We start from the raw sequence: 23021 nt of genomic DNA, 5'->3' as shown, positions 1-23021 counted from the left end.
ATGTGATGTAATAGAGGAATTGGTGTGTAGAAGAACAGAACTACTATAGACTGAAAGTTTGAAATGTTGAAATCTTCACCCCTAATGTGATGGTATTGGAGGTCAAGCCCTTGAGAGATGATTAAGTCATAAAGGTAGAGCCCTCTGTAGTGGGATTGGTGCCCTTATAAAAGAGATCCCCCAGAGGTCCTGGTCCTGCCACCATATGAGGACAAAGCAAAAAGATAGCCATCGATAAACCGGGAGGTGGACTCTCACCAGACACCAGATCTGCTTGTGCCTTGATCTTGGACTTTCCAGCCTCCAAAACTGTGAGAAATAAAAGTTCATTGTTTATAAGCCACTCAGTCTATGGGAGTGTGTTGTAGCATCCTGAACGGACCAAGACAAGGACCACAGACAGGGTAGTCAGGGAAGAATCTCCACTGAGGGGAAATTTAAATGGAAACCTGTCAGATAAGGAGACAGTCTTAATAAAGAACGTTTCAGGTAGAAAAAATAGCAAGTGCAAAAGCCCTGAGAATGGCAAAAGCTTGGCATTTTCTCTGTCCTTAAAGAGGCCAGTATGGCTGGGGAGAAGTAAGGGGGTGCAAGATGATGGTGAGGAGGTAGAACGGGAAGAAATAAAATCCATACTAGAAGGAATCAGCTGAAGAGTCAACAGCTCCTGGATTTCTTGCCATAGAGTCGGCATGGCCTCAGGAAAATGGGAAAAGGAAAGCTCCCATTTCTTATTTATTCTGAGAGAGAGAGTAAATGAGTGGGAGAGGCAGAGAGAGAGGGAGAGAGAGAGAGAGAACCCCAAGTAGGCTCTGCACTGTCATTGCAAAGACTGATGTGGGGCTCGAACTCATGAACCATGAGATTGTGACCAGAGCCAAAACCAAGCGTTGGACACTTAATTGACTGAGCCACCCAGGCGCCCCAAGTAAAACACCAATTTCTTAAAAAAATTTTTTTAAATGTTTTATTTTATATTTGAAAGAGAGAGAGAGTGAGCGAGCACAAACGGGAGGGTCAGAGAGATGGAGACAGAATCTGAAGCAAGTTCCAGGTGCCGAGCTATCAGCACAGAGCCTGATGCAGGGCTCAAACCCACGAACTGTGAGGTCATGATCTGAGCCAAAGTCAGATGCTCAATTGACTGAGCCACCCAGGTGCCCCGGAAAGCCCCAGTTTCTTAAAGGAAGGGACAACAGTGACTGCAGACTCTCATTTGAATGAAATTTTGGATTAGCTCACAACAAGGAGTTAGGCAAGATCCAACCTGAGCTCCAGCAGTCAAATCCCAGGTTAACAATTCTCTCCACTGTGACCCTGAAAGTGAGGCGGTATGTCTCTGAGGTTCTGAGATCCCCTTGCAGACGACAGAAAGATGCAATGAGCCTCAGTACTAGACAGAGAGGAGCTGAGTGATGCTTCCCCTGGAGGAGCCATGCTAAGCATTCTGCCACTAGCTTCAAATGATAGCAGCGGTGGCAGTGACAAACTATGTTAAGTAGTGACAAATTCTGTATGGATGTTAACTTACCATAAGTATTGAGAATAGAGAAAAATTAATTGCATTTAAAATGAGAACACAGAGAGTTAGAGCAATTATTATAGAGCAGTGGAGAAGGCTGTGAGATGCTCCACTGGATTATGAAAAGATAAATGTTGACTCTCCCTCTGTTGGTTCTCTCTATATGTTTTTTTTTTTTTTTCTGGCAGAAAAGCAGAATATTTGGGCTGGTCTTTAAAAGAATCAGTTATCCCACATGTCAACGATCATGAAAGATCATTGATGAAATAAAGGTCTTCTGTTGAATTGTCCCTTCCTTTTTTGCTAGCCTAATTTCCTCCTTTATCAGCATCATTTATTGTGGTCTAATCCGTCTGTCCACACAGAGTGCACACAGCCTGTCCTCTCTGGGTGCATGGCTACTGCACGCAGCCTGCCCAGGTGCCTGACAGCTTGTTCTCAGGCTGGATTCATTGTATCAACCTCATGGCCTGTCCATACATTCTTGATTAAGATCAAGGCCTCCTTCTTGTTTCTCTGCTTATGGCAAACCCTGAAACTGTGTGTGCCCCACTCTAGGTCCTCCTGTGTCCAGCCATGGCTTTAATCTCCTGGGCTCACCCATCTCCACTTACCTGTCATTGCGCATTTGAGCTGTAGGGCTGGTGTAGGATAAGGCTTGCTGCTGTCATGCTGAGGGACTGGAAGCACAGACCTGGAGATTATGCAGAAGCCTTTCCTGCGCTGCACTTGCTGTGTCAGCTGTGCATATTAAGACCTTGCCAACAGTTTCCTGTCCACCTGGTGACCACCTGCAAATATTTCAACTCTTAAGGGTCAACTACTCCATTGGGCTTTCCTTGGGACAGTTCCTATTCTTTCCTTTATGTTCCTTGCACATTTAAAACTCTTTGATTACAGTGTGGTCCACATATAGAACTATAAATGCCCTGATGGCAGGAACCATATCTTATTTATCTTTGTACTATAAAGCCCAGTGGGTATAGATGCTTGATACATAATTGTCAAATAAATTAACTATAGTGAACATCTATCATAAGAAAAGTCCAAGAGGTAAAAAGAAACATAGCACAATGGCCCAGTATTAGTTTCCTTGCAGTTTAGTTGGAAAGGTATCATGCAAACTTATACAGGGAGATGACTGAAAACACCAGGTGTTTTTGTTTGTTTGTTTTTGAGAGAGAGGGGCAGGGAGAGGGGCAGAGGAAGAGGGAGAGAGAGAATCCCAAGCAGGCTTCACACTGTCATTGCAGAGCCCGATGCAGAGCTTGAACTCACCAACCATGAGATTATGACCTGAGCTGAAATCACTAGTCAGATGCTTAACCAACTGAGCCACCCAGGTGCCCCTGAAACACAAGGTTCTAAAAACATAATGTAAGCAGTGCAGAAATAGCCTCTCTGAGTTCAGAGCAAGATTAGATCACTCAGGGCTGAGATGGTCTGCCAGGTTCTCTGGGTGGTCATGGGGTGGTTAGTTGAAGTTGGGAGGTGGCTGGGATGAGATTAGATGGGCAAAAGCTCTCTGGACAACAGGAATGGCAAGGGATTCAAAAAGAAAATTTGTACAGTAAGACATAGACACATTTGGTTGGAGCACTAAATGTAACTTTGAAGCAATATTTTTATCTGGTCTATTTGCATACCAACTTGCCAGTTGGCCCAATAATCTCCACAGAATATTTTTTTCCCCTCTAGTACAGGTTCCAGCCTAATGTCAGGTGTCACATTTAATTGCCATGTCTCTTTAGCCACCTTTAATCTGTAACATTTACATAGTCTTTTAGGTCTTTGAAAGTTTTGAAGAAATTAGCATCTCTCTTTTTTAGATTTCCTGTTAAATAGACCTAATTCTTAAAGAACAGTTGTAGATACACAGAAAAACTGAGCAGAAAGTATAGAGTTCTTATATACCCTCTGCCTCCCATGCCCACATGCATAGCCTCCTGTATTAAAGTGGTACACTTGTTCCCACCAATGGACCTACATTGACATATCATAATCACTTAAAATCCATAGAATACATTAGGGTTCATTCTTGGTGTTGTGTATATGTATGTAATTATTTTTTTCTCTTGTTAATCTATGTTTTGTCAGTTTATTTGTTTCTTTTTCTTTTTTATTTTTAGAGAGAGAGCGTGAGTGGTGGTGGTGGGGGGAAAGAGGTAGAGGAGAATCTCAAGCAGGCTCTACACTCAGTGCAGAGCCCGTCATGGGGTTTGGTCCCACAACCGTGGATCTTGACCTGAGCCCAAATCCAGAGTTGGATGCTCAATCGACTCAGCCACCCAGACGCCACTCTCTTTTGTCAGCTTAATTTGTAGGTCCTCAGTCACTGAACTTAAGAGGGTAGAAGAGAAAGTTTCTTCCTCCCTTATGTTTCCTCCAGCCATTCTGTAATCACATGTCCAAGTTGAACCCTGACTCTTCACAACATTAACCCTTGGGCTCATTTCCTCACTCCTGTAATACATCTAACGTAGTTTGAGAATTGCTTTGCCAGTACCACTATAAAGAATAAGACCACTCAAAAAGTTAAGGATGTGCTTGCAATTTTCCCCTTACCTCTGCCCCACCGTGTTTAAGACTGAAGGTTTACACTTAAACCATAAAATCAGAGATAATAAAAGTGTCGGTGTTTTTTTTTTGTTTTTTTTTTTAATTTTTTTTTCGTTTATTTATTTTTGGGACAGAGAGAGACAGAGCATGAACGGGGGAGGGGCAGAGAGAGAGGGAGACACAGAATCGGAAACAGGCTCCAGGCTCTGAGCCATCAGCCCAGAGCCTGACGCGGGGCTCGAACTCACGGACCGCGAGACCGTGACCTGGCTGAAGTCGGACGCTCAACCGACTGCGCCACCCAGGTGCCCCAAAGTGTCGGTGTTTAGTAAGTGTGCTGTATAGCAATACATAATCAACACAACGTTGTTAACCTTAGGTTAGACTGTTGGCTTTCAGGCTCAAATTCATTCCTGTGCTGTTTTCCACTACATTATGTTCCACAAAGTCACAAATGAAATTAACTGGGCATAGAATCAGGAGCAGAAAGTGGTTTCTAGACTGAGATGATAACAGAAAGATAAGTAGGCAGATGCATCTGGCCATCCCAGGGGGAGCCCTCTTTTCTTTCCTTAGACTAGTCAGTGGACGTGATGAACTGATTATGAGGAGCATGCCCTAAGGGGCTGAAGGTCAGTGAAAGTTCAGGGCAAACCCCAGATGTCCTCCCCTCACTCCAAATACCCAGTCTAATTTTAATTGCTTTTCTCTGGAAGAGAGTATTTTCTGAAACTTGAACAATCAGCAAGAGCTCAGAAATGTTAAACAAATACTGCATTGTTCACTGAGACCCTAAGTCAATAATGATTTTATTATTTGGCTGTAACTCCAGTCATCTGAACTGGCTGACCAACTTCCAGCTCTGAAATGCTATCTGCAATGGTCTGTTTTTCTGAGGCCAGGGTGTGTCTGGGAGATTTGAAGCTGCCTCAAGGATCCTACCAGGAATCAAGGGCTCTTGAGAGGGAGTTCAGGAGATAGGGCATGACAGGGGATGCAGCCCAGACAGCCAGATCTGCTCCCTTTTCTTCCTGGCCCCTCTTCTGTCTACCACACAGAGGTGGTGTCCAAAGGTTGGTATCCAACCTTCAAGTGCAAGGAAGCTGTGTTGTTTAGACACCTCTTCCTTCAGCCTTCATTCACACCCTTTGCCTCCTGTTAACAAACTTATCTGTCCCATTTTCCCCCTTGGGTGCAGCCATAGCTCCCACCATGGCCCCCATGGAGTTATGCTCAGTTGTACGTGGTGTCCCAAGGGTCTCACAGAGGCATTGCTTTGAATTTCTCATTGCCTGCTGCAAGTTCCCCCAATGTAAATCTCAGTGTGTCCACAATGATGTCCAAGTCCGGATCTGTCTGCATTTTCCTGATAGGAAAATGCCTAATCAAAAACTTCAACCATTGTCACCCCTACTAATTCAGAATTAAAACTGAACTTTTAATTGTGACTCTTTAGGAAACAATATCAGTACTCGTGATGAAATTATGAAATGGGGTTCATGAGCAAATGGCTAAGAAAGAATTCTTGAGATGTTTTTGGTGCAAAAAGGCGATTTTATTATAGCATGGGGATAGAACCCGTGGGCAGAAAGAGCTGCACTGAGAGGAGGAGGAGGGATCGATTATATACTTTTTAATTAGTGGGGGTTAGGGATTGCATAAGTCTCTAAGGAATGTGGAAGCAAGGATGTCAGGACCTTGAGGGGCCAGCTGCTGTTAAGATAAGGTTACTTTTAGTCTTTAATAAAACACAAATATTATGGCAGTAAGGCAGCCATGAGTTCCTTGAGGAAGGTCATGCTCTGCATGTTTCAGGTGTCTATCAGTGGACTACAAGCTGCAGGGAGATTTAATTTAAGCTACATTTCTCTTGCCTTTGTTTTCCTCATCACTGGTAATAATAGTATTACAATTCTGTTAAGGGCTTGTTATGTGCTTTGAATATGGTGACTGTATAATTTACCGTCTGAATTGAGATACTTTAAAAAAATTTTATTTATTTATTTTGAGATAGAGATGGAGGGGAGGGGCAGAGAGAGAGGGAGACACAGAATCCTAAACTGGCTTTATGCTCAGTGCAAAGCCCTATGCAGGGTTTGATCCCATGATCCTGGGATCATGACCTGAGCTGAAATCAAGAGTCGGACCCTCAACTGACTGAGCCACCCAAGCGCCCCTGACTTGGGACACTTTTGAGAGTGAAAAGGGACATTATTATGTATTATGCCAAGAGAGTGGGCATAAATAGGGATGGTCCTGGGCAAACAGGGGCATATGGTTTTGTAGCTATGAACCAGTTTCTCACTATTACCTCACATGACAATAAGGGTAAGGGAGCTCTATGTGGTTTCTCTTATAAGGGCACTAACCCCATTCATAAGGGCTCTACCCTCATGACCTAATCACCTCCCGAAGGCCCCACCTCCAAATACCATCACATTTAGAGTTAGGTTTTAATAGATGAATTTGGGGGTGGGTGTGGGGAAACAAACATTCAGTCTGTATCATCTTTGAGTAAGGTACTTTAATTATCCCTAATTATAGATATGGAAACAAATTACAGAGGCTGAAATATCACTGATCTTCAAAACTGAGGGGCACCTGGGTGGCTCATTTGGTTGGGCGTCCGACTTCGGCTCAGGTCATGATATCGTGGTCCATGAGTTCAAGCCCGGTGTCAGGCTCTGTGCTGACAGCTCAGAGCCTGGAGCCTGTTTCAGATTCTGTGTCTCCCTCTCTCTCTGACCCTCCCCTGTTCATGCTCTGTCTCTCTCTGTCTCAAAAATAAATTAAAAAAACAAAAAACAAAAAACAAAAAAACCCAAAAACAAAATAGTAATGTAGGACTCTTGTGAATTAATCTTACTCATCCAAAAATGCCAGTCAGTGTTGCAGTAACTGATTCTACACCTCTGTCCAAATACACTCCAATACCTATACATTTAAATTATCTTTTATTGTTGCTTTGCCAATCATCAAGCCTGTCTGTTTTGTAGAGATGAAACAGATCCAGAGAGGTGAAATAATCTTCCCTGAACACAGCAAACCAGTCGTGAAGTTACAGCTAATACATACAGTCTCTTCATTCTACTGGATATATTCTTTTTTTTTTTAAGTTTCATTTATTTGAATAATCTCCCCACCCAACATGGGGCTTGAACTCATGACCTGGAGATCAAGAATCGCATGCTCCTCTGACTGAGCCAGCTAGGTACCCCACTACTGGTTCTATTCAGTTTCTCAAAAGCAATTTATGGAAATAAATATCACGTTGTATGTGCATAAAGAAACTACAGTTGTGATGTAAGTCAAACTACTTGAGAAAAATTCCTAGAGATTGAATCACCTTTTGATATGTATAGTGAAGATAAATCAATGTTGATGAAATGAGGCCTCTCAGTAATGGGTCACAGACTCATTCTATACTGGATAACTTTCCCTATGATCCAGAGGACAACAGAGATGATGTAGACATTCTTAGAACCCTGGTTTTTTAAAAAATGTTTATTTATTTTTGAGACAGAGACAAAGTGTGAGTGGGGGAGGGACAGCGAGAGAGGGAGACATAGAATCAGAAGCAGGCTCCAGGCTCTGAGTGGTCAGCACAGAGCCTGATGCGGGGCTCAAACCCATGAACTGTGAGATCATGACCTGAGCCGAAATCAGATGCTAAACCAACTCAGCCACCCAGGCACCCCTAGAACCCTGTTTTAAAGCAGAGGTTTGAGGCAAACAAGAGAAGTCACTCAAGTCCCTTTCATAGGAGAAAATTCCATTGCTAGAAAGGACGTTCCTGTTCTACTCATATGCTTAGTCAACTTCCCTGTTTCTCAGCTGCATCCTTTTCCTTGTCTGGTACTTATGTCCCCCTTTCCAAGATGCTCACAGAGAACACAGTCTCCTGTTCTTTACCCATCTCTGCCTTGTTCCTGGGGCTATGTTCTGTCTCTGCGCTGTATTTTCAGTGTCTTCTGTACTAACTCTTTTTTTTTAACTTGTTTTATTTTTTATTTTTTAAAATTTACATCCAAATTAGTTAGCGTGTAGTGCAACAATGATTTCAAGAGGAGATTCCTTAGTGCCCCTTACCCATCCCCCCTCCCACAACCCCTCCAGCAACCACTGTTTGTTCTCCACATTTATGAGTCTCATGTTTTGTCCCTCTCCCTGTTTTTATATTATTTTTGTTTCCCTTTCCTTATGTTCAACTGTTTTGTCTCTTAAAGTCTTCATATGAGTGAAGTCATATGATTTTTGTCTTTCTCTGACTAATTTCACTTAGCATAATACTCTCCAGTTCCATCCACGTAGTTGCAAATGGCAAGATTTCATTCTTTTTGATTGCCGAGTAGTACTCCATTGTATATATATACCACGTCTTCTTTATCTATTCATCCATCGATGGACATTTGGGCTCTTGCCATACTTTGGCTATTCCTGATAGTGCTGCTGTAAACAATGGGGTGCATGTGTCCCTTCAAAACAGCACACCTGTATCCCTTGGATAAATGCCTAGCAGTGCAATTGCTGGGTTGTAGGGTAGTTCTATTTTTAGTTTTTTGAGGAACCTCTATACTGTTTTCCAGAGTGGCTGCACCAGCTTGCATTGCCACCAACAATGCAAAAGAGATCCTCTTTCTCCGCATCCTCACCAACATCTGTTGTTTCCTGAATTGTTAATGTTAGCCAACCTGACAGGTGTCAGGTGGTATCTCATTTTGGTTTTGATTTGTATTTCCCTGATGATGAGTGATGTTGAGCACTTTTTCATGTGTCAGTTGGCCATCTGGATGTCTTCTTTGGAGAAGTGTCTACTCATGTCTTTTGTCAATTTCTTCACTGGATTATTTGTGTTTTGGGTGTTGAGTTTGATCTGTCTTTATTTTTTTTCCCCATCTTTTCTCCCCTCAGGGAGTCCCCCTTAAAATTTCTTGCAGGGCTGGTTTAGTGGTCACAAACTACTTTAATTTTTGTTTGTCTGGGAAACTTTTTTTTTTTTTTATCTCTTCTTCTATTTTGAATGACAGCCTTGCTGGATAAAGAATTCGTGGCTGCATATTTTTCTGATTCAGCGCATTGACTATATTCTGCCACTGCTTTCTGGCCTGCCAAGTTTCTGTGGATAGGTCTGCTGCAAACCTGATCTGTCTTTCCTTGTAGGTTAAGGACTTTTTTCCCCTTGCTGCTTTCATGATTCTCTCCTTGCCTGAGTATTTTGTGAATTTGACTCTGATATGCCTTGTTGATGGTCGGTTTTTGTTGAATCTAATGGGAGTCCTCTGTGCTTCCTGGATTTTTATGCCTGTGTCCTTCCCCAGATTAGGAAAGTTTTCCACCGTGGTTTGCTGACATAACCTTTCTACCCCTATTTCTCTCTCTTCCTCTTGTGGGACCCCTATGATTCTGATGTTGTTTCTTTTTAATGAGTCACTGATTTCTCTAATTCTTAAATCGTGCTGTTTTGCCTTAATCTCCCTCTTTTTTTCCTGCTTCATTTTTCTCCATAAATTTGTCCTCTATATCGCTGATGTTCTGTTCTGCCTCAGTCATCCTTGCCACCACAACATCCATTCGAGATTGCAGCTCAATTACAACATTTTTTATTTCATCCTGACTAGTTTTACTTCTTTTATCTCTGCAGAAATGGATTCTAATTTATTTTTGACTCCAGCTAGTATTCTTACTATCGTGATTCTAAATTCTGATTCAGACATCTTGCTTGTATCTGTGTTGGTTAAGTCCCTGGCTGTCGTTTCTCTCTGCTCTTTCTTTTGGTGTGAATTCCTTTGTTTCATCATTTTGAAGGGAGAAAAGGAATTAATGAGGTAGAAAAAATTAAAATTAAAAAAATTAAAATTAAAAAATATTAAAATTAAAAAATTAAGAACAAACACACACACACACACAATCGAATAAATGATGCTAGATCCTAGGTGTGTTTTGGTCTGGGTATGGAAAGGGGCTTGATAGTTAGAGAGAAAATGGGAAAGAAAAAAAATAAATTGTTTGAAAATTTGAAAAAATGAAAACACTGAAGTAGACTAAAATTAAATGATGGAAGTAAAATAGAATTTGAAAAAATTTACAGGAAAGTAAAAAATATGGTAGAAAAAAATTAAAGAAAATATTTTTAGTGAAAATTGAAAATAAAAATGAATTTTTTCTTTTCTGTATTCAAGAAAAAGAAAAGAAACAAGAAAAAAAGAAAAAAGAAGAAAAAAAAGAAAGAATATTGAATGCATGGACCAATGAACGGACTGAAATATGACTAAAGCTATTTTGTCTTCCCCTAGGAGTCAAACTATGAAGCACTTTATAGTCCATAAACTAAGCAGGTGGAGAGACTTGTGTTCCTGAAGAGTGAGGTTGGCCCAGTTGGGCGGCGCATAGGGTAATGGCTCCATTCTCCACTAGATGGCACTGCCTAGCTTTTGGGGTGGATTCTTGTGGCGCTTGTAGGTGCGTATGCGCATGCGCGGGTGCGGTTAAAATGGCGTCACCCAGTCACCCAGTCTTAGTATCGAACTCTGTTCTCCCCGATCAGCAATCACGCACCCATCCACTCCACGCTTTTACACAGTCTGCGACCAAGCCCCAGGCAGCATCTGCCTCTTGAGTTTTGTCTCAGATGCTGTTGTTTTTCCCCACCCCTTACTTCTGAGGGACTGCGGCTTTGACCTGTTCTGCCCCTCTGCAGGAGGGTCTCACTGAGCAATGACCGGGTGCCAGCTGCACCGAGGAACGTTTGCGGGACAGTGCTGCTACTGATGCCCAGAGACTGTGGCCGGGTGCCAGCCCACCCCAGAAAAAGTTCGTAAGATAGTGTAGCATCAGCGTTTCAAGGATTATGGAAAATCGCAACACACATCTGGCACCGGGCTTCACCCTTAACGACCTTGTTCCAGCACCAGCGAATGTGGTTGTTCTCCCGGGTCCACTGGGGCCTTACCTTTGGGGGACCCACACAGCCTCTACCAGGTGTCCTCACGGCAAGGCAACCGCCTTTCCACTTGTGGCCTGAAGAACCCTGGACTCCACTCTGCTCCTGGGGATTCACCCTTCCCACCAGAGCACCACCAGGTATCAAGCTGCGGAGTTCAGACTCTGTGCTCCCCCTGTTGATAGTCTTAATGGAATTTAAACCCTTTCCTTTCTCCCTTTTTAGTTCAGTCCTTGCAGCTGTTTTCACTTTTCCACTTTCTCTCCAGCTGTTTTTTGGGGGGTGCTTTTCCTGTATTCTCCCCCCATCTCTGTCGTCTCACCACACACAAACCCAGCTCCCTGCCCTCTGTGGCTTCTTTCTCCCTAAATTCACCTCTCCATGCTGCGTACCTACTGAATTCTGTGGTTCAGTTTGTGAAGATTGTTGTGTTAATCCTCAGATCAATTTTCTAGGTGTGCAGGATGGTTTAGTGTTGGTCTGGCTCTATTTCATGGACGCGAGAGACACAAAAACCTTCCATGCTGTTCCATCATCTTGGCTCCCCTAAAAGGATTCTATTTCTCAGTCCCTTGTACTTAAATGTGACCATGAGGCTTTCTCTGGTTAATGAAGTGTGAGTAGACATGACATGTGTCCCTTACAGTAGAAGGGTTAAGAACCATCCTGTGGGTTGCTTGTCTTTCCTCTGCCTCTGTGATTATGAGGTATGTGTCAAGACGAAGTCTGTGTGTTTGTGTTCCCAAGTAACTACAGGGGGCAGAGCCCCTTGGTTGGACTCGGATAGACCTGTAGCAGAAATGGGAAATTTTGAGTTTCTTTGTGACTGGAGTACAACCAAGCCTATCCTAACTGATCCCCATTGCACTTATTGTCTCTGCTAGTTTGGAATTCATACCCATTCTTTTCATTATTTACCTTAGAGATTCCAAAATGCATACTAAACATATAGAAGTCTAATCAATACCTTTTAGTCATCTCTTGAACACTTGGCAATTCATATTACTTCCAAATTATGTTACTGACATATATTTCGATTTTATCTTAAAAATTTTTTTTACTGTTTATTTATTTTTGAGACAGAGAGAGAGAGAGAGAGAGAGAGAGAGAGAGAGACTGAGCGTGAATGGGGGAGAGAGAGAGAGAAGGAGGGAGAGGGAGACACAGAATCCATAGCAGGCTCCAGGCTCCGATCTGTCAGCACAGAGCCCGATGCGGGCTCGAACCCACGAACCACGAGATCATGACCTGAGCTGGAGTCAGGCACTCAACCGACTGAGCCACCCAGGCACCCCTGATTTTATCTATTTAATTCAACAAGATATTATTTTATGCAGTTGAGAAGATTTTTTATATTTGCTCACATATTTATCATCATCTTTTTTTTATTCCTTCCTGAATTTCAGACATCCATCGAATAGCTTTTCCCTCTAACCTGAAATCCGTGCTTTGAAATTTTTTTAGTGAAGGTTTACTAGTTAGAAATTCCATGAGGTTTTATTTTATTTTATTTTTATGTCTGCAAATGTTTTATTTTACCTTAATTGTTATGTGACAGGGTAAATAATTCTAGGTTGTTGTGTTGAGAAACCAGAGCTCATGTATTAAACTAAGAATATGCAGATTATGACCTGCTGAAGAGGAGGTGCAAGCCACCTACATGGCCATGTTACTCCGTCAGCCTTCCAGCTGCCACTTTGGGGAATGAAAAGCCCAGTGTCATTTTGCTTGGAGGCATAGTTTCAGTACACATAAATAGAAGTAAAGTCACAAGATTTGTTACTTACAGATCCCAGAAATGGTGAGATGGAGGGTCGGGCAGGCAGTGGTGGGGCGGTGGGGAGGGAAGGTTGGGGGATGAGCCAATGGCACAGTGAACCAGGGGATAGGGCGGTCCTCTGTCCCTGGTCACAAGTAAGCAAGAGATAGAGAGCAAGGTAACAGGCACCCATCACTTAAAAGGTGGTTGGCGTGGAGGCCACTAACTTTCCACCAGCTCAGCTATAAGTGGTTATTTCAAAAGGTGCCCTGGGTAAAGCAGAGCAAGAACTTGTTCTTATCTAAATATCCAGACTCTGAGCAGTTGTCATACTGTAAGATATCTAGGCAGCAACTCAAAAATTGTTTTTCTCATCACAGTTGGCAATGATTTCCTGTCAGCACTTTAAACATAATAATAGTTCCTTGCTTTTCTGCCTTCCACAGTCTCTATTGAGAAGTCACCTATCAGTCTGTCATTCCTTTGAAAATAATCTCAAAAACCCCATAGTCTATCTTTCTCATTATACTGGGTGTTCCTCCTGTGTTCTTCATCTTTATAAATGAATCACATAAGCCAGAATTCCTACAGTCATCACTTCCTAGCACTTCTGTGCCTCTTCTGCTAATGGACATTCCATTGGTAACAAAGCAGGACCTGGAAGATACTTTGCTGTTCCCTTTGCCATGACTTGCCATTCAAGTGTCAACACTTTTGGACATCTATGTACACATAAGAACAAAAACTTGAAATCCAGAAGATCATTAAAGTAGTAAACTTAAAAACAGTTTTTTAAAGTAATCTCTACACCCAACATGGGACTCAAACCCACAACTCTGACATCAAGAGTTACATGCTCCGGCGACTGAGCAAGCCAGGTGCCCCCATAAACTTTCAAATTTAAATGGAAAATGACATTTTAAAAACTATTACTTTGGGGCACCTGGGTGGCTCAGCCAGTTAAGCATTAAACTCTTGGTTTCAGCTCAGGTCATGATCTCATGGTTTGTGAGATCGAGCCCCCTGTTGGACTCTGCACTGACAGCACAGATCCTGCTTGGGATTCTCTCTCTCACTCTCTTATCTACCTCACCCTGCTCATGAGTGTGCACTCTCTCTCTCTCTCAAAATAAATAAATTAATTAAAAAATTATTACTTCTTATTTATGTCTTATACCTGATAAGTGAAAATAAATGCCCAGTCCACTGTGTTTTAGTTAATCTGGGCTTGAATATCAAATCTATTACTTTCTGGCCTCAAGTCTGGCAAGTTATATGAGCAAGTCTGAGGTTGCTCATCTGCAAAGTGATATAATAACAGCATTCATCTCTTGGTGTTGTTGGGGGTATTAAATGAACAATTAAATTGCTACATAGGGCAATGTAATCTGGGGTTCTACTCACCAGGTCTTTTTCTCTTCTCTTCTCTTCTCTTCTCTTCTCTTCTCTTCTCTTCTCTTCTCTTCTCTTCCCTTCCCTTCCCTTCCCTTCCCTTCCCTTCCCTTCCCTTCCCTTCCCTTTCTTTCAGATTTTTAAAAAATAATCTCTGCACCCAGTGTGGGGCTTGAACCCACCACCCTGAGATCAAGAGTCACACACTCCACCAACTGAGTCAGCCAGGCACCCTAACAATGTCCCCTTTCTCTCATTGCCCTGAACCAACCAATCACCAAGTTCTGTAGATTTTGGCTCTTTCATCTCTGTCTGCTGTTTTTCATTCCCATAGCTTATTTCAGGCCATCATCAATTCCCTCAGGTTCTCTAATGTAGCTGTCTCTAGTCCTTCCCTACTGTCTTTCCTAATACCTGTTACTTCCTACATTAGCCCCACAGGCCCACCAGGACTTTCAAGGCCCAAAGAGCCATGCCCTCTCTCATCTACAGATCTTTGACTTGCTGCTTCATTTATCTGGAAAACTCTTTCTCTCAACATTACTTTACTCTTACTCATCTTTTGGGTCCCCACTCAGCTGTGACTTATTCTGGGAAACATTTCTGAAGCCTACAAAAGTAGGGCGAAGTGTTCCTCCATACGATCTCTCACACTAGTGGTCTTTGCCATGAAACATTTTAAAGTTTAGTTATTTAGAGAGAGAGAGAGAGAGAGAGAGCGAGAGAGAGAACACACATGCACGTGAGTGTACGAGCCAGGAGCGGTAGAGAGAAAGAGAATCCCAAGCAGTTTCCACACTCAGCGAGGAGCCCGACATGGGGCTCAAACTCACAAACTGTGAGATCGTGACCTGAGCCAAAGCCAAGAGTTGGACTGTCACGTAGCATTTTATTTTACTGTTTATTTGCTTGTATCTCCCAAAGGACTGTAAGGTCACTGAGGGCAGCAATTCTGTCTGAATCACTGTTGTATCCATATTGCCTAGCACAGCCCTACACTATGCAAGCACGCAGTGTAGCATGGAGGAAGGTATTGCTGGGAAACTCATCATCATCCCACCTCTGTCCAGTAGTTATGCATTTTGTTTTCTGCTTCCAAAGTCAGAAGATTTATACCTGTGAAATTTCATCTTTTAGTTTTTGGATGTAATCCACTACGATTGGCAAGAGCTTTTTGGGTCTTGATTCTATCATCCATGTTTTTTTCTCTCTCTGTCATCTGTCGCACCATGTGTTGTGAGATCCTGCATCTTTGTTGAAATCATCTGTAAATGTGATGAACAGGACAGGCCTGATGAAACAGCTCCATGTCACAGCATTATAAGATCTGACTTAACCAGGGAGACAGGTAGCCATGTATCACGAGACTTTATCCATTGCTTTGCTGAAGTAAAGATGCCAAATATTCCTTAATTCTATTTTGTCAAGGCAGGGAATGAGATTAGTTTCATTTGATTTTCATGTGAATCTGTGCTTGACTGTTATTTATTATCATTTCATTTCAAGTCCGAACAGTAAATCAGAGCTTTAATTGCTCTGTTTGGAATTTTCTTGGAGTTAGTGTATTATTTTTGGACTCCATTTGTTTCTTTTTTGTTTTCACTTCCTCTGGCCCTTCAACCTATGTGACCACTCCAGATATCATATCCTACCCTGTCCTTACAAGGATCCTAGGTGATCACTTAAGACCATCCCATTCATGCCCTCTTGTTCCAGATTTTCTGGTGCTCATTCTCATCTCTGGTTTTGAATATTTTGCAACATACTTGCATTTGAAATTTTGACTCAGGTCCTCTTAGATTTAGAAGTCCTCTGTCTGAGGGGTGCCTGGTGGCTCAGTTGGTTAAGCGTCCGACTTCGGCTCAGGTCATGATCTCCTGGTTCATGAGCCCACATTGGGCTCCGTGCTGACAGTGCAAAGCCTGCTTGGGATTCTCTCTCTCTCTCTCTCCCTGTCTCTTTACCCTCCCCTACACATTCTCTCTCTCTCTCTCTTGCTATTGAAATAAACAAATAAACTTTAGAAGTCTTCTGTCTGAAGGGTGCCTGGATGGCTCAGTTGATTGAGTGTCTGACTCTTGATTTCAGCTCAGGTCATGATCCCAGGGATTCTCTCTCTCTCCCTCTGCCTCTCTTCTCTCTCTTTCTAAAATATTCTGTCTGGATTTTCCCACTGTGATATATATTTTTTTAATGAGATTTTTTTTTTCATTTTGAAAAGAAACTCAAGTTCACCTAAAAGTTGAAAGTAGAATTCCAAGAGCTTTCTTTTTCTTGAGCCAATTGAGCCATAAACCAGTTTGAAACCATGATGCCCACCACCTCCTGCCACCCTCACCCCCACCAAATACATTAGCATGTGTTGCATACAAACAAGACATTCTCCTACTTATCCACAGTCATCAAACAGGAAATGAACATTGATGCTGAACCACAATTTAATCCTCAGATCCCATTCAAGTTTGCCAATTGCCTCAATAGTGTCTTTAAAAAAAAATTGTTTTTTAATGTTTATTTATTTTTGAGAGAGATGGAGCAAGAGTAGGGGAGGGGCAGAAAGAGAGGGAGACAGAGAATCTGAAGCAGCCTTGAATTCACGAACCGTGAGATCATGACCTGAGCCAAATTCAGACGCTTAACCAACTGAGCCACCAAGGCACCCCTCAATAGTGTCTTTTATAGCAAAAGATTTCAGTTCAGAATTACTGTTGTTTTAGTTGCTGTGTCTCTCTACTTTCCTTCCACCTGGGACAATTCCTCAGGTTTTTCTTGACTTCCTGACTTTGACAGTTGTTTTGTAACATATCTTTCAATTTGGGTTCGCCTGATTTTCTTCATTATTAAATTCAAGTTAAGCATCTTTGATAGGAAGATCAGGGAAGTGATGCTGTGTTCTTCTTGTTGTACTTTAATTAGGTAGCACGTGATATTTTGACTTACTCTATTACTTATGCCTGGAACAATCCACTCTTTGCTAGATTAACTTCCTTGTCTCACTTTCTTCTGCCTATAAAGGTCTTCCATTTGTACAGCTCTTCAGAGCTTCTGTCTGCTCAATGGGATGCAGCCCCATTCATGGATCATCAAATAAAGCCAATTACATCTGTATACTCACTCTGCTGGATTTTGATTTTTTAGCATGGCCCACTTGGATCCCCAGAGTTGATAGGGAGACTTTTTTTTTTAATGTTTATTTTTTGAGAGAGAGAGGAGCACAAATGGTGGAGGGGCAGAGAGAGAAGGAGGCAGAGAATCTGAAGCAGGGTCCATGCTGTCAGTGCAAAGCCCAACGTGGGGCTCCAACTCATGAACCATGAAATCATGACCTGAGCCAAAGTCAGACGCTCAACTGACTGAGCCAGCTAGGTGCCCCGATATGGAGATTATTTTAAACTGAAAATATTTGAGACTCAGAAGATGCAGAAGAAGGCTTTTCAGAGCTTCTTTTATCTGAATAAAGGCAGAGTCTTCTGAGAGTGAAGGCACTGTAAATCTCCTCTGGGGCAGTTTTACAGCCAGAAAGAAGACAAATCACTCACACCTGCATAAACAAACATTATCACAAGTTATCTTACTTCCTACTTGTTCCCCTAAAAGCTCATTTATCTCTCTTAAAAAAAAACAAAAAACAAACAAATAAAGTGAGCCTGGGTGGCTCCATTGGTTAAGTGACCGACTACGGCTCAGGTCATGATCTCACGGTTTGTGGATTTGAGCTCCGCATCTGGCTCTGTGCTGACAGCTCAGAGCCTGGAGCCTGCTTCTGATTCTGTGTCTTCCTTTCTTTCTGCCCCTCCCCCTGCTTGCAGTCTTCCTCTCTCTCTCTCTCTCTCTCTCTCAAAAATAAACATTAAAAAGAAAATTAAAAAACAAAACAAAACAAAACCCCACCTGTTTCCTATAGAGCCTCCCCTTCTCCCTATTAAGTTAGCATATAAACCCTCATCCTTAGCTTTTTAGCTTTAAGCCACTTTTGTGCTCTTACACAGGCATATGGATAAATGTTGTCTATTTGCCTGTTAAACTGTCTTTTGTCAGTTAATTTGTAGGCTCTCCAACATGAACCTAAGTGGTTAGGAAAAGTTTTCCTCCCAACACTACTCCAGATGATATGAGTACTGTCTAAGGATTAAGAGAAGACAAAACCCAGGTGGAGGGTGGGGTGTTGGTCAAATTACAGAAATACAAAACTGAAAACTCACACCATACCACATCTTCCTTGGCCCTACTGCTACTTCCAAATTCATGTGCATTAGCAAATAGTGCTGACTTTACTACAGATTTCTTGGATATCATGTGGCAAACAATAAAAACGTTTCCCTTTAAAGAATTCTGTTCTTCTCCCAGAAGTCCCTCTCTTCTCTCCCTTTCCCTTGTCTCTCCCACCCCAGGGCTTCAAAACTTCGTGCTTTTTCAATTCAGGTTTTCAGTAAAGCAAAAGCCTGGCAGTTCCCTTACTTCACCCCTTATAAGGAGTAAGTCAGAGTTGGCACAATGTTAATGAAACAGACTCCTTAAGGATCTCAACACCACCCTACATGAGCAATCACGAGAGCCAACATTGATCATGCTTTCTAGAGACCTTTCTAAGCCCTCTGTACACCTTACCTTATTTTGTCCTCATAATAAAGCTAAGACATACATATCATCATCCCCATTTCAGAGATGAGGAAACTGAAGAACAGAGAAATAAATTAAGTTCACTAGCTTGCCCAACTCGTAAGATGCTAAGTCAGAATTTGAACCAAGACAGTTGGAGGGAATGTTTATTTTTTTCACTCCACAAGAATTGAAATGGTCACCCAGCAAAAACAGGTCCCTTTCTAGGAGGTGTGAAATTTTATAAAATTTCTAGACACAACAGAATCCATCTTGAAATTCCATTTCCTTTTCTAATGAACTTTTGAATTGGGCAAGAAGACCTTTTGATCTGGGCCAGACACAGTAATTGTTTTACAAGCAGTTGTTTACAAAGTCAGCAGGACACCTGGCATCTGGATCATAAAAGTGGCAGTGTGGACTTTCTGAAAACAGAATAATTAATTAATGCCTATCAGGAAGAGTGTGGCTTGATAACACCAAAAAGTCAGTTAGTCAAAGTGTAAATACCCATGGCTCAGTCTGTTAGTGCCAATCACATTTTTCCTTCTCCTCCCTTATTTGAATTAGGTAATTGCCCCCTGTCCCTCTTTCTCCTGAAAACCCCACTCTTCCTGTGTAGGCAGAACACTTTTCTGGGTACTCTGGAATCTGCTCCCCAAACTGCAATCCTGAGACCTCCCACCCCCATAAAGGCCTTTGTTCTTCATCAGTTTTGCCTCTTTTTTGGTTAGCAGAGGCAATTCTGCTGTTAAGAAATATGGCATTCTCCTACAACCCAGCAATTGCACTACTAGGTATTTATCCAGGGGATACAGTTGTGCTGTTTTGAAGGGGCACGTGCACCCCAATGTTTATAGCAGCACTATCAACAATAGCCAATGTATGGAAGGAACCTAAATGTCCATCAATGGATAAATGGATAAAGAAGATGTGGCATATATATATATATATATATATATATATATATATATACACACACACACACACACACACACACACACAATGGAATGTTACTTGGCAGTCAAAAAGAATGAAATCTTGTCATTTGCAACAACGTAGATGGAACTAGAGGGTATTATGCTAAGCGAAATTAGAGAAACACAAATATCATATGACTTCACTCATATGAGAACTTTAAGAGACAAACCAGATGAACATAAGGGAAGGGAGGCAAAAATAATATAAAAACAGGGAGGGGGACAAAACATTCGAGACTCTTAAATATGGAGAACAAACAGAGGGTTGCTGGAGGGGTTGTGGGAGGGGGGATGGGCTAAATGGGCAAGGGGCATTAAGGAATCTACTCCTGAAATCATTGTTGCACTATATGCTAACTAACTTGGATGTAAATTTAAAAAAATAAATTAAAAAATAAAATAAAATAAAAAGAAATATGGCATTCTCTTTTTTTTCTCCAACAGGGATTTGGGGTTTTGGTTTAGCTTCGGTTCCTCTCCTCAACTCTGACCTTACAGGAGTGGTCGCTGTAGATGCGAACCACCCACACACTCACCTTCCGAACCCACGTCGGCTGCAGTGGCCACAGTGGGCTAGGTCACAGGCGGGCACTACCTCCCTGCCCCTGGACCTGAGAAGCCTCCAGCTGGACGCCTCACCCCCCCTCCTCACAGAAGGAATTTCAACCGCTCCAGGACTCCTGGGGAGAGAGAGGACCTTCATTTCCCTCCTGCTTGGTGATCACATGTTTATGTGCCCTCTGCTAACCACTACTGAGGGCTCTTTGGTGAAAATGGCCCTGAGATTACAAAGACTTTGCTGGAGTTCAGGCACCAGTGCTGTGGTGACTTTCTCTGCTGCTCCTTGTGAACCAGCAGACCCATGAGATTCACAGGAAGGTTCCTATAGGCAAAGACTCATCCTTCCCAGCAATGCTGCAAAAGTTTGGCCTGGCTGATTCCTCACCCCTTGCTCCCAACGTCCTCGATTCCCTCTGGACTGAAAGCAAGATGCTCCTCCCACCCTTCTTTTCTTAGAAGCCAAGCCCCTTTGTAATCTATATAAGATTCATACCCCAGGGATCCAGGGATTGCAGAGACTGGCCTTCTGCTCTCACCTGGAGACGAAGCTAGAGACCCAGGTCAGTAGCCCAAGAGGCGGTCTCAGGGACTCCTTCTGCTTAAGGGTTGGAGAAGAGGGATCAGGGTGGGTGAGGCTCACATGGAGAAAGCTTGGGCTAGACAAATATCCAGATGGAGCATGGGAGCTGCAGACAACTAATGAATGGGGCTGGAGAAAGAGCAGCAGCCCCCCTGCCCCAAGCTGGGGGACACAAGCACCTCTCTTTGGAATACAATGGCATCCCTTTGTGATGCCAGTGTTGGGCAGTGGGCTGCTTCCCTTGTGTTGGAGGACAACAGGGCTCTGTCAGTTATGATCCTAGATGTTCTGGTGGTATCTCAGGGATGCAATTTAGCTCACAGTTTATTCAAAAGGACTTTCTAATGAGCCACTTGAGTTCTGGGTCTAGACATATTTTAAATTTAAAACTCCCTAGTATTCAGGCACAGGACTGCAGGATTTGAGGTCACTTTCAATGTCACCACCCGGAGGGGAAGACCACCTCTCTCTAGCTAGTGGGAGAACAGTGTATGTGAGTGTGTCGTTACTTGGAAAATTGTGCAGAGGGAGGGATATCTTTCTGGAGGACCCAAAGGGAGACTGTGAGCCAGGGAGGCCACAGGTAGGAGCTGGGGTTCTCTTTCTCAGGCAGTGCTTTCTCTCTTCTCTCCCTTTCCTAGCTAGGATCTCCCAGGGAAGTGAGACCACCATGGCTCAGAAAAGGTTCTGCATCTGGTTCCCACTTCTGGTCCTGGTGCTGCTGGCGCTGGGGTACGTCCAGCCTTCTCTGGGCAAGGAATCCCGGGCCATGAAGTTCCAGCGGCAGCACATGGACTCAAACCCCACCAACTACGGCCCCAACTACTGCAATGAAATGATGAGGCGCCGGCAAATGACAGATGGACGGTGCAAGCCAGTGAACACCTTTGTACACGAGCCTCTGGCAGATGTCCAGGACGTCTGCCTCCAGGGAAATGTCACCTGCAAGAATGGGCAGCCCAACTGCCACAGGAGTGTCTCAAAGATGAATATCACCGACTGCCACCTGAGGCGTGGCTCCAGATACCCCAAATGTACATATGAGACCACCCAGGAAGATAAATACATCATCGTGGCCTGTGAGGGGGACCCGTACGTGCCAGTCCACTTTGATGATTCTGTTTAGGTCTCCACCTGAGGCCGGAGCAGTGAGATGCACCCCTTCACCACTGTGACCCCTGTGTCTTCCCTCTCCCTTCCCTGCCCTGAGGGAAATAACTCAAGTTGGTGCTCCTCCCCAGTACACAAATGTTTCCCTGCCCAAGGCTTGCCCTTGCATGGTTTGAGGGGTGAGGTGTGCCCCATGTTAACCACTTCACAACTTCTTTCAATAAAACACAGTTGCATCCACCTGTATTTCTTTTCTTTTCTTTCTTTTTTGAAAGAGAGTAGGGGGGGGGAGGGGCAGGGAGGGACAGAGAGAGGGAGAGAGAATCCAGCTCCTGGCCTGACTCGGGGCTCACATTCATGAGCTGAGCTGTGAGATCATAACCTGAGCTGAAGTCAGATGCTTAACCAACTGAGCCACCCGGGCGCCCCTCCACCTGAATTTCTGAAGCTGGCCTCATCCTCGTACTGTTTGTGTGATTGCTTTCCTGCCAGGGGTGAGAACTGACATTCTGGTTAGCTTTGGTAAGCATTGGATAGAATCATTCAATGCCTTCTCTCTTGGTTTTTAGTAACCTGTGATCATTCCCCTCCTTGTAGATTCCTTGATGCCAAATATTAAGCTGTGAAGTATGGGCAATTTGGGATAGAAGGGAGCTCCAGTCTGGGACTGTCATGCTGGGTGAACTGACAGAGGGCAAGGCTCAAATACAAGAATGTCTGGCACAGAAGGAAGGACGGGGCAACCTCAGGAAGAGCCTGCTCAGCCCCTGGGTGGAGCAGACTGCATACAGGAGTGTATGAAAGTATGATCCTAAATTGTCCTTTTCCTTTTTTTTTTGAGTGAGCTATCACTAAATCAGAAAAAAAAAATATTTATGTCCTAGTTGGAAAGTCAGAACCTTCAATGTAGGAATTAGAGGGCACTGTAGAGTTTATAAAATTGGAGAATAAGGAGATTTTGGCTTCTGTACCAACCCTTTTGGAAGGTCCTGCCCAGCATGCTGTAGAAAAAAATTCTA

At 43.1% G+C, this 23021-nt stretch overlaps 1 protein-coding gene across 1 annotated transcript; it reads left to right on the top strand.

The window, feature by feature from the left end:
- The first annotated feature begins 10228 nt into the window (after positions 1-10228).
- Positions 10229-22242, top strand: RNASE1 (ribonuclease A family member 1, pancreatic). The gene is made up of 3 exons (XM_023255569.2): positions 10229-11161; positions 20196-20872; positions 21534-22242. Exon 3 carries the CDS (start codon positions 21563-21565, stop codon positions 22016-22018), a length of 456 nt encoding a protein of 151 aa, XP_023111337.1. The 5' UTR covers positions 10229-11161; positions 20196-20872; positions 21534-21562; the 3' UTR covers positions 22019-22242.
- The last annotated feature ends 779 nt before the right edge of the window (positions 22243-23021 follow it).

Source organism: Felis catus, chromosome B3 (assembly GCF_018350175.1).
Source record: "Felis catus isolate Fca126 chromosome B3, F.catus_Fca126_mat1.0, whole genome shotgun sequence".
NCBI lineage: Eukaryota > Metazoa > Chordata > Mammalia > Carnivora > Felidae > Felis > Felis catus.
The sequence above is the reverse complement of the archived record's forward strand: the minus strand, read 5'-3'. Positions and strand labels throughout refer to the sequence as shown.